Source organism: Urocitellus parryii, chromosome X, assembly GCF_045843805.1.
Source record: "Urocitellus parryii isolate mUroPar1 chromosome X, mUroPar1.hap1, whole genome shotgun sequence".
In the NCBI taxonomy this organism is placed as follows: domain Eukaryota; kingdom Metazoa; phylum Chordata; class Mammalia; order Rodentia; family Sciuridae; genus Urocitellus; species Urocitellus parryii.
The window spans coordinates 77,111,641-77,123,691 of record NC_135547.1 but is presented as its reverse complement, the minus strand read 5'-3'; the positions used below and the strand labels follow the sequence as shown (position 1 = coordinate 77,123,691).

General features: G+C 41.8%; 1 protein-coding gene across 1 annotated transcript; it reads left to right on the top strand.

Moving 5' to 3' along the window:
* Positions 1–2,766: 2,766 nt before the first annotated feature.
* Positions 2,767–7,745, top strand: Rps4x (ribosomal protein S4 X-linked). The gene is made up of 7 exons (XM_077793588.1): positions 2,767–2,804; positions 3,791–3,868; positions 4,233–4,413; positions 5,273–5,370; positions 6,235–6,406; positions 6,907–7,064; positions 7,568–7,745. The coding sequence occupies exons 1-7, from the start codon at positions 2,802–2,804 to the stop codon at positions 7,667–7,669; spliced, it is 792 nt and encodes a 263-aa protein (XP_077649714.1). The 5' UTR covers positions 2,767–2,801; the 3' UTR covers positions 7,670–7,745.
* Positions 7,746–12,051: the final 4,306 nt, after the last annotated feature.

The window sequence follows — 12,051 nt, the reverse complement described above, 5'->3', positions numbered from 1 at the left end:
CAATTCATTGAGACCCTGTCTCTAAATAAAATACAAAATAGGGTTGGGGATGTGGTTCATTGGTCAAGTGCCTCTGAGTTCAATCCCCAGTATCAAATAATAATGACAATAATAATAAATGTATAAGCCAGACTTGGTGTTAAGTGCCTATAGTTCCAGCTACTCTGGAGACTGAGGCAGGAGGATCATTTGGGTCCAGGAGTTTGAGACCAGACTGAGCAACATAGCCAGGGCATCAAAAGAAAAGTGTGTGTGTGTGTGTGTGTGTGTGTGTGTGTGTGTGTGTGTGTCTGTGTGTTTTCACAAGCACACGCCTGCTGGCTGGAGTGGGGTGGGGCGGCATGTCTTTTTTTTTTCTTCCTCAGAATAATAATAGCTTGGAGTGGATGGAGTTTGAGGTTTGGTATGAGCAGAGGGTGCCCACTCCAAGAAGGCCACAAGTGATTGGCTAAGAGGGCCTTGGGGTCCAAGTACAGCTTTGGACCTACTCACTCAGAGCAGAAAATGGAAGATCAAAGGCAGCTTAAAAATAGAGAAATAGCATGACCAGATCTATACTTTATTTATTTTTTTTAATTTTATTTACTTTTTAAATTTATTTTTTAAAAAATAAATAAATGACAGTAGAATACATTACAATTCTTATTACACATATACAGCACAATTTTTCATATCTCTGCTTGTATACAAAGTATGACAGCACCAATTTGCATCTTCATACATATACTTTGGATGATGATGTCTATCACATTCCACCATCCTTGCTAACCCCCTACTCCGTCCCTTTCCCTCCCACCCCTCTGCCCTATCTAAAATTCATCTATTCCTCCCATGCTCCCCCTCCCTACCCCACTATGAATCAGCCTCCTTATATCAGAGAAAACATTTGGCATTTATTTTTTGGGGATTGGCTAACTTCACTTAGCATTATCTTCTCCAACACCATCCATTTACCTGCAAATGCCATAATTTTATTCTCTTTTATTGCTGAGTAAAAAAAATCCATTTTTAATCCATTCATCCACTGAAGGGCATCTAGATTGGCTCCACAGTTTAGCTATTGTGAATCATGCTGCTATAAACATTAATGTGGCTGTGTTTTTAATGTAGTATGTTGTTTTTAGTCCTTTGGGTACAGACTGAGGAGAGGGATAGCTGGGTCAAATGGTGTTTCCATTCCCAGAATTCCAAGGAATCTCCATACTGCTTTCCAAATTGGCTACACCAATTGGCTACACCAGCAATGTATGAGTGTACCTTTTTCCCCATATCCTCGCCAATACTTATTGTTGTTGTCTTCATAATAGCTGCCATTAAGACTGGAGTGAGATGATATCTTAAAGTAATTTTGATTTGCATTTGTCTTTATTTATTTTTATGTGGTGCTGAGGATCAAACCCAGTGCCTCACTTGTGTGAGGCAAATGCTCTGCTATTGAGCCACAACCCCAGCCTGAGACTTTAGAATTTCTGATGTGTCAACTGTTTCCAATTTTTTTTATTTTTTTTAATTGTTATTGTTGGTTGTTCAAAACATTACATAGTTCTTGACAAATCATATTTCACACTTTGATTCAAGTGGGTGATGAACTCCCATTTTTACACCGTATACAGATTGCAGCATCACATCGGTTACACATCCACTGTTTTACATAATGCCCTATTAGTGACTGTTGTATTCTGCTACCTTTCCTATCCTCTACTATCCCCCATCCCCTCCCCTCCCATCGTCTCTCTCTACCCCATCTACTGTAATTCATTTCTCCCCCTTGTTTTTCCCCCCTTTCCCCTCACTTCCTCTTGTATTTAACAGATCTATACTTTATTTACGTAACCAGATGATCTCTAACCTCCCCTCTCTTCCCTGACACTCTATGACAAGGGTCCCTCATTTCTTAAAAAAAAAAAAAGTGATCTCAAAGAAGTAAAGACCTTTCTTATCAGAACCTGGAATGGTGTCAGGGAGAGAGGGATGGAGAGAGGAAGACTAATAGGTTCAGGGGTGCAGCCCATCCCCTCTGCAGTCTGCAAAGAAGAGGGGGAAAAATGTTGTTGGTTCTTCCAGACTCTTAGTATGGACTGGCTGGAGGGAATTTGGAAGATGACACAAAATATGTTTAAGAAATAGCATTAGCTGTGCACAGTGGTGCACGCTGTTCATCCCAGCCCCTCGGGAAACTGAGGGAGGATTGCCATTTCAAAGTCAGCCTCACTAATTTAGCGAGGTCCTGAACAACTTAGCGAGACCCTGCCTCAAATTTAAATAAATAAATAAACAAACAAATAAATAAATAAAAACGGGCTGGGGATGTGGCTCGGTGGTTATGCGCCCCTGGGTTTAATCCACAGAACCAAAAAGAAATACTATTAAATATTTATTAAAATATTCTATTTATTAAAATGTATTCTATTGATTATATAATCATCTGTAAGTGGGATTTACACCAGTCACACTTTGCACTCTTCTTGAAGGCAAGGATCTTGCCCCATTCATGTCTAAATTCCCACGACTCAGCGCAGAACCACGCCCACCTGAGAAGCTCGGCACGCGTGGGAAGAGGAAGGGCAGGACCCGGCGGTGGGGGGGAGGGTCAAAATTGCTCTCAGGCAGGACGCTCCTTCGGCGGTCGTTCCCATGCTTGGAACCTCTGACCTCCCACCACCAGGTGGCAAAAGAGTTCTGGCACGCCAGGAAAGTTTTGCGTTGGGCGGAGCGTTCGAGGCTCCGGCGCGCGCAGCCTCCGACCCCAATTTCTTCGCGCACCGGAAGAAGGCGGGCCTCTTTCCGTGCCTAGAGCAGCCATGGTAAGGCAGGGGTTTTGCGAGCTCTTGGGACGAATCGGCCTCCATCCTCCCGAGGCCAGGGTTGCCCGGGTCTTTGGGACTCCTGCAGAGGATGGCCCAGCTGAGGCGAAGGGAGCACAGCCTCTTGGGTTGGCTGGGGATGGATCCAGGGCGAGGGCGAACGCGAACGGCAGCCCAAGGCGGGGTTGGGGGGGGGGGCATCTGGTGCTGCCGGCGGGAAGGCCTGGGCCTCTTTCCCAGACACGATCTTCTGACCCCGGGAGAAGCAGCTTTCCTCCTGGGCCTGACATGGGGGTGGACTGGGAGCACCGACGGCGAGCCCGGGGCTAGTGGGCCCCGTGTCTGCCTGGTGGAGAAGGGTTTCTTTCGTCATTGTCCTTTCGGCACGGCCTGACGTTACGTCGTGTGGCCGGTAAGCATCAGTATAGAGCATCAAAAAGGCTTCCTTCTCTTTTTTAAAGTGAAAGTTAGTATCAGCTCTTGGCTTTAGTTTGCAAAGGACTAGCACACGTGGTCATGCAGAGGTCAAGTTACTCTTGCACCGGACACTTAAACAGATGATTATACGTAAAAACTTTACTGTTTGACAGAAGCACACAGATGGCATTCTGGGCCATTTTTGTTGTGTCTGGCAGTGTGCCTTGAAGTTCAAATCTGGCCATTTCACCCAGTAGAACCTAATCTTCGTAAGCAGGCATGCTTTTTAAGTAGCAACATGAAAGTAACGGGTACCATTCTGAAAAATAGTAATCAATAAATGTTTTCTGTACAGTGAGAAAGCTGGTTGCAGCTTATGGTATTTTGTTGTGCATGCCATGTGTGCCTTTCTTCATTGTTAATCATCCCTGTGTTTTTAATATTGTCCACATTCTGCTGAAGAGGGACTTGAAAGTCAGTTCTTTGAAAGAAGTTACACATTAGGTTTTGTAATCTGTTGAAAAACCTGAAATCAGTTAACGGCATTGCAATTTAAAACTTTCCTTCAGGCTCGTGGTCCCAAGAAGCATCTGAAGCGGGTAGCAGCTCCAAAGCATTGGATGCTGGATAAATTGACTGGTGTGTTTGTAAGTATCCTCACATTGTATCTTAAGGGGCATACTAGTTATACCTCTCTCTTTGTGTTGGGCTATGCTGTTGAAGGCCCTAAGCTTGCACCCCTTCACTCAACACATTCGTGCCTCGTTTATTCCATGTGCCACGCAATACACTTAAATGGACTCAGGTCTTAAATGTTAATTATTGGTGGCCCTGGTCCTTTAAGGAGAAAATGCTGCAAAATAGTTTTGTAAGCTTTAAGTACCTCCTGTGTAAGTAACAAAGTTGGGAAACAATGACAATTTCGTGTTTCCTTAATGGATTTCAGGACCAGAGGTAGATTTGAGTGAATCCTAAGTGACTTTTCTAAAATTACTGTTTTCAATTTTACAGGCTCCTCGTCCATCCACTGGTCCCCACAAGCTGAGAGAATGTCTTCCTCTCATCATTTTTCTAAGGAACAGACTTAAGTATGCCCTGACAGGAGATGAAGTAAAAAAGATTTGCATGCAGCGCTTCATCAAGATTGATGGGAAAGTCCGAACCGATATAACCTACCCTGCCGGTTTTATGGGTAAGCAGGAGGCCTTTGGTAGCAGACCCTTTTGATTAATCTCTCTCTTCTACATGGCAGTTGGTAGGAATACCAGTTGGCTTTTCTGGTTTCCTGTGATGATATGCCTGGGAATTGGGAGAAGTTTGGCTGGCCTAGGTTCTCACAGTTATACCAGAGAAAGTAGAAAATGGGCTACACCCTGGAAATTCTTTTTTTGGGGGGGGGGATTTAATCTTTATTTTGAAAGGAATTTATATTCACACCAATTAGTATATTTTAGTCACAGGTTATTTTTTCATAAGAAGTAGCTTCCTTGTATAGGAACATGATTTTTGACAGTGCTGGAGTTTAAACTGTGAGCATAGCACACACTAGACAAGCATACACTACTGAGTTCCACCCCCTCATCTTTTGTTTTTAAAAATGTTTTCTTTTTTAGTTGTAGTTGGACACAATAGCTTTATTTTATTTATTTATTTTTTATGTGGTGCGGAGGATCAAATCCAGTGCCTAGCATATGCAATATGAGTTTTCTACTCTTGAGCCACAACTGCAGCCCATTGATTATACTTTTAATAGGCATTTTGGAAATTCTTATATAAAATAAATACTCTGGGGCAGCAAATGATGAATTGCTTCTCAAAACCAAATTTTATTTTGCTTTGAATTTTACCTAGGATTGTTTAAAAAAAACTTTTTTTTTTTTTTTTTTGTTTTTCTGGTATGAAGAACAAAACCAGGGTCTCATGCATGCTAGTCAAGCACTCTATCAAAGCTATGTCCTCAGCCTGGTTTTGTCTTTTCTGGAATTGTGGTTGCTCTGTGTGGGGCTGGGGGGGGGGTCACAATAGTAACTTTTGTCACTCTTTGGTATCAGATGTCATCAGCATTGATAAGACTGGAGAGAATTTCCGTCTGATCTATGACACCAAGGGTCGTTTTGCTGTTCATCGCATTACACCTGAGGAGGCCAAGGTAATTATTGGCAGCAGACTGGGTCTTCATTCTAGCTTTACTTTGGGGGAGAGGAAGGTGGTGGAGGAGACTGATAGTCCTTGATTATTTAATTCAGTTCGTTATGATAATTTTTTTCCAGTAGTCAGGGCTTCTTAGATTATTGGCCATGAATGAAAGTTAATTGAATGATGCCTTGTTATCTGCAGGATGTCAGAGTGAAAAAAATTGAAATGCTTTGTGGAATATTTGTTGATTAGATGAATTGGTAATGCAGTTGCTGTTTGTGAAGCAAAACTCAGTTGTGGTGTAGAGGGAGCCATTAAGAAAGACATGAGTTTAGGAGAGATCAGGGTGAGTTGGAAAGAATTATTCCCAGGACCCAGAAGACTTGAAGAACTTGAGGAAAAGAGTAGGGTTTATATCAGAGGAGATCAATGGTGTTAGACATTGGACCAACTCTTTTAATTTTTTCTTTTTTAGAATATATGTTTCTATCTTTATTTTATGTGGTGCTAAGGATCAAACCCAGTGCCTCACATGTGTGTGGGGGGGCAGATGCTCTACCGCTGAGCCATAGCCCACTCTTTAATTAATGTCCTTGTTTGGAAAGATGCAGGGCCCTTCAGTGTCTTGGGCTTTTACATGGAGGTGATGGCATTGATAAGAGGAAGATAAATGTTAGGAGCAGTGTGCATCATACTTTCATGAAAGGAAGATAGTAAAGTCAGACCCACAGTTATTCTGCTGTAGGCCCTGTGTAGGATTGGTGGCTTTTGGCTACTAATTGCATTTCCATGACAGTGACTTGGAAAGAACTATTTCATCCCCCCTGGAACATAGTATATGTGAGCTGAACTAAATATGGCTCTTTTGCATTTCTAGTACAAGTTGTGCAAAGTGAGAAAGATATTTGTGGGCACAAAAGGAATCCCTCATCTGGTGACTCATGATGCTCGAACCATTAGATACCCTGATCCCCTAATCAAGGTGAATGATACCATTCAGATTGATTTGGAGACTGGCAAGATTACTGACTTCATCAAGTTTGACACTGGTAAGCATCCTCTGGGCATCTTTGAAGGCTAGGTATAAGAGGTTTTTTTTTTTTTTTTTTTTCCCCTATTCTAAGTTCAATTGAGCATTTGATTGCTGGGGTTTTTAGCCATCTGCCCCAGGCCCACTTTGAGACAGGTTCTTGTGGTGCTGACAATTCAAGCCCAGTGCCTTACACATGCTAGATGAGCACTGTACTACTGAGCTACAGCCCCAGCCCCTGGCCCCAACAATCCTTCTATCTTGGCCTCCCAGGCTGCTGGGATTACAGCTTATACTACCATGACTCCCATTTTTATAGTATCAGAATATTTGGAGTGGCTGAGGCAAGATCTTTTATAAAAGACCTTCTCAGGCCTGTGCTGGGTGCTTCAAAAAGTCCCCTGTGGGAGGGTTGGGCAGGAAATCTTGACAATAAAGTGAACCACCCTGGTTATGATATAGTCCTGAATTATTAGTAAGAGAACGAGTTTACACAGTGTCTTGCTTGTCCCTAACTAGGTAACCTGTGTATGGTGACCGGAGGTGCTAACTTGGGAAGAATTGGTGTGATTACCAACAGAGAGAGACATCCTGGCTCTTTTGACGTGGTTCATGTGAAAGATGCCAATGGCAACAGCTTTGCCACCCGGCTCTCCAACATTTTTGTTATTGGCAAAGTAAGTCTAGGTTATCCTTCTCTTCCAGCCTCCATGGAAATGTAAATGTAGATATTGCTGGACTAGCAATGCCTGGCTGGGCTCCTTCCTGGCAGGCCTTGGTCAAACCTAGGCTTTTCAGAACCATGAAGGGGAAACTGATCACTTTGAGTAGTGACCTGGTGCCATAATGAAATGAATATAACTTATGTCTTTAAATTTATTTGTAGCTGTTGTCTCCTTGGAAATTAGTGATGAGTTTTAGGTACTGCTTTGACTTAAATATTGTCTACTGTGTGTAATAAGTTTTGAGATATTAATTGTGAAGGGGGGTTATCCATATCTGTATGTGTGGGCAGCATGTTGAACAGATGACTTACCGACCCAAGAAAGCAGTGGGAATTTCTGATAAATTAGCATCTCTGAGTCTTAAGACTGCCTAGCTGATGGCCAGTGCCTTCACCAACAGACTTCAGTTCTAATAAGATGGATGTTTTGATTTTTTTCTCTCTCTCCCAAACCAGGGCAACAAACCATGGATTTCTCTTCCCCGAGGAAAAGGAATCCGACTCACCATTGCTGAAGAGAGAGACAAGAGACTGGCTGCCAAACAGAGCAGTGGGTGAAATAAATGGTCTATAGGTGATATGCCTAGAGAGTAGAGGTCTTTGTACTTAATTAAAGAAAATATAACAGGATGAATTGATTTTTGGCTTTTGTGTTATTTTTTTCATTTGTATGTATGTGTTTTTACAACTAGCTATTTTACTTTATAACATTAAAAATGACTGAATTTTCAGTTTAGGCAGTCTCTGATCTGAAACTTCTTGTGCCTTAAAGACCACCAAATTTAAGGGGGCAGCAAGTAGGTGTGCCAAGAAAGTCGAGAACCTTATGTAACTAATGGGCTCTATAAAGTCCATCAACAACAAAATTTTTTTAAAAGGCTGATGGGACTGGGGCAGGGTATAGTTCAGTTAGTAGATGGTAGAATGCTTGCCTTGCATGCACAAGACCCTGGGTTCTAATCCCCAGCACCACAAAAAAGGGATTGGGGTGGCTTAGGAGTGCTTTATCTTTGGACTATATCCCTAGTGCTAAGGTTGGCCTCAAACTTTTTTGAGTGTGTACTGGAGATTGAACCCAGTGTTGCTTAACCACTGAAGAGCCACTTCCCCTATAGATGTATCTTGCCATCTCAACACCTTGAGCGTTTGCAGACTAAAGCTTACTAAATCCCACCATGGCTGATTTAAGGGAAGGGATTTCTCTGTGTGTTGGTTCTGGGGCTCAAACCCAGGGTTTCATGTATACCATGGATGCACATCCCAGCCCTGGAATACTATCTTAGACATTGTTGTCATCTGAGGCATAAGATATAAACTAACTTTGCATCTTTAACAATTACACAGAACAATGAGTTTCAATGTGATATATTCATGCATGCACATAATTTGACTTAGCTGTGTTTTGGTTCCCAGGCCTATGGTCCAGCAACAGATGGGAGGCCTGAAGCACTGTAGCTTGAAACAGTGTACCCCCTGAACACCTCTGGGCTATGAGCTGGCTTTAAGAGTCAGGATCCCCATCATACATTTTGTGGGGGGAATCCACTGGGAATGGAACCTAGGACCTTGCACTTGTAGCTAGGCAAGCACTCTATCACCCAGCCAAATACTTAGTTTTGCCAGAAAACAGCAATAAAAGCAGCTAAAGGAGGTGCCACCAGTCTCAAAAGTCCAGATTTGGCCCCCCTAAGACTTCTCTGCCTTCCCCATTGCAGATTTCAAAGCAGAGTTGGCTGGAGCCCCAGGACCTCTGCATAAAGAAGGAGGAATTTGCAGGAACAGTACAGCCAAATGGTGGATAATAGGGCCCCAAAGGAAGGCTTGTCACATAGGTGTTGCTTAAGCTTGGTTCTCTTGCTTATAGAGCTCATCACTTATAATCTTTGCCCTTGAGAAACCAATCAGGTTGAGAACTAGAAAGCCAGAGGGTAACACTCCATCCAGTAACTGGGTACTTGGTCCCCAAATGCTGGTGGGCTTTTGCTGCTACCCTCTCAACCAACCTTGGCAGCACTTTGCTTCTTGCTAGTTTACCATCAGCTCAGCAGATGATAGAATTTTGGCTAAGAAGCCAAAGTGCATGATAGCACACACCTGTAATCCCAGCAACTCAGGAGGCTGAGAGAGAGAGATGGGGATTGCAAGTTCAAGGCTCTAAGCAACTTAGATTCTGTCTCAAAAAGGCTGAGGATGTAGCTTGAGGGGAAAAAAAAAGCAAATGTAGAAAAATGAGAAGCCACAAAATTGATTCTTGATAACCAGGTATGGTGGTACTCATCTGTAATCCCAGCAATTTGGGAGGCTGAGACAGGAGGATGGCAACTCTGAGGCCAGCCTTTTCTTCAATTTAGCAAGACCCTGACTCAAAAAAAATTGAAAAAAGGTCAGTGGTAAAGCTCTCTGAGTTCAATTTTTTTTTTTAAAAGTAATGAAAAAAATTTGATTCTAGGCACAAATGCAGTAATTTTCTGAATGTTAATTAGTGGACATCTCACACAAAATGGAGAATTGGTGTTTGACTGCAATCCACATCACCAGGAGACTTCTTTTAAATGACATTTTAAATGTTTGGGGTTTTTTTTATTTGTTAAACCAGGACAAGAATTTTTTATTAATTAGCAACTAGCCCCAATGTGGGAATGATTTCCATTCTAATACTAGGTTGTATTAATGGATTTAGGTAATGGGTCTGTATCATTAGAATAAACTACAGGCTTCCAAACAAAATGGCTTGTTTCTGTCTTTCGATTCAATTCATAAAATCTGAGACCTGGAGGGAACCTTGAAGATCATCTCAGCAGGGAGGCAAACAAATGGTTCTGAGATGAAACAGACTGAAGCAAGCAGAACTTTATGAGGTTTGGTTTATGTCCTGTACCTCCAGTAGGCTGGGCCTCACACTCACACCCCAGTGAGAGAGCAGTATGGCAGCACAGCATTGAGTAAGAATAAGAACAATACAAACATTTGGACTTATGTAGTATTTTACAGTTTACAGAACTATTTTGATTTTTTTTTACTTTTTTTCTTTTGTTGCTGCAAATTGAACCCAGGGCCTTGCGCATGCTAGGAACATATTATATCATTGGGCTAGTCCCCCATTTTGACTTTTTGAGGCCTGATATCCTGTTTGCTAGATCAACTACAGAAAGCTATATTCACTCCTGTCCCCTGTCCCATGTTGATCAGTCTACCCATAGTCTTCCCTGACAAATCCACTTTACCAGTCGTTTCTCAGGTCAAAAGCTTTGGATACAACCTTGATTCATTTTCTTTTCTTAGACTCCACATATAATTTTATGAGAAAATTCTGGCAGCTCTGCCTGCAAAATATATCCAGAGTCCATATTTGTTTATTTAAAAATAATTATTCATTTTAGTGAGAAAAATCATATTATGGCTATATATTTTTAAAGAATCCTTTAAGAGGTACATTCTGAAGGATTTGCAGAAGAAATAGCAAGCTATCATTTGTTTTCAAGTAATCTCTTGAGGGGCTGAGGATATAGCTCAGTGGTAGAATATTTTCCTAGCATGTGTAAGGCCCTAGCCTGCCAAAAAAAATAATAAATATATATATATATAAAATCTAGTAGATGAGGAAGTGGGTGTGGGTATAGATAAAATAAGACTAGCCATGTACTGATAATATCAAAAGTGGGTGAAGGGTGCAGGGGGATTATAGTACTCTGTACCTCTGCATGTTTGAAGTTTTTCATAATAAATTTACAAAATAACATCTAAATAGCATGGTGTCTGCCATTCTTCCAAATAGTATTGTACAACGTCTTACTTTCTTTGATACCATCCTGGCCTTACCAACAATTCTTTTTCTTCTTAATTGACAAATTAAAATTGCATGTACTTATGGCATACAACATGTTTTCATATAGGTATGCATTGTGGAATGGCTAAGAACCAACAACAACTCTTGCCTACATTCTAGACTACACATGGCACAAGCCTATAACTGTCTCCTGGCTTCCATTTCATAACCCCCTTTGGTTTCAACCCAGCAGCCAGAGATCCTGCTTAAAGTGTGTAAGTCAGGTTAGATCACAATCTCTCAGCCCACAAATGGCTCCCATCTTTTTCACTCAGATCAAAAGTCATGAGGACCCATGAGACCTTCACAATCTAGTCTCTGGCCTCAACTCCTTCCACACGTCCTGGCTCAATCTGTTCCAGCCACACTGGCCTCCTTGCTGTTTCTTTTTTGAGACAGAAGTATTGCTATGTTGCCCAAGCTGGTCTAGAATTCCTTGGGTCAAATGACCCTTCTGACTCAGGTTCCAGAATAACTGGGAATACAGACACATTTTACTGCACCTTGCTAGGGATTTTTTTTTTTTTTTAGAGCAAATAGCTCTAATGTAGGGAAGATTTCTATTCTAATAACAGGTTGTATTAATGGACTTAGGCAATGAGGCCTGTATCATTAGAATAAACTACACATTTCCAACAAAATGGCTTGTATACCCCCTATCAAAAAAGAAACATCAAGAAGGCTAGTATGGCTGGAATCCATTGTAAATTGAAAAGATCACAAATTGAATATGCATTTTAATATGCCTAACCTACTGAACATCATAGCTTAGCAATGCAGCACACTGTAAAGTCTCAGGTGTTTTCCCCTTGTGAACATGTACACGGCTGACTGAGAGCTGTGGCTCACTGCCACTGTCCAGCATCCTACCACATATTGCCAGCCTAGGAAAAGAGCACAACTCAAAATTCAAAGTACAGTTGGGTTTTTATTTTTTTTTTGGTTTTGGCTTTGGGGTTTTTTGTTGTTGTTGTTGTTTGGTTGGTTGGTTGGTTGGTTTTTGGTGTTGGGCATAGAACTCAAAAGTCTCTTGCAATGTTAAACAGGCAGTCTGCCACTGAGCTACACCCAGTCCCAAACTATGGCTTCTACTGAATGCATACTGCTTTCGCAG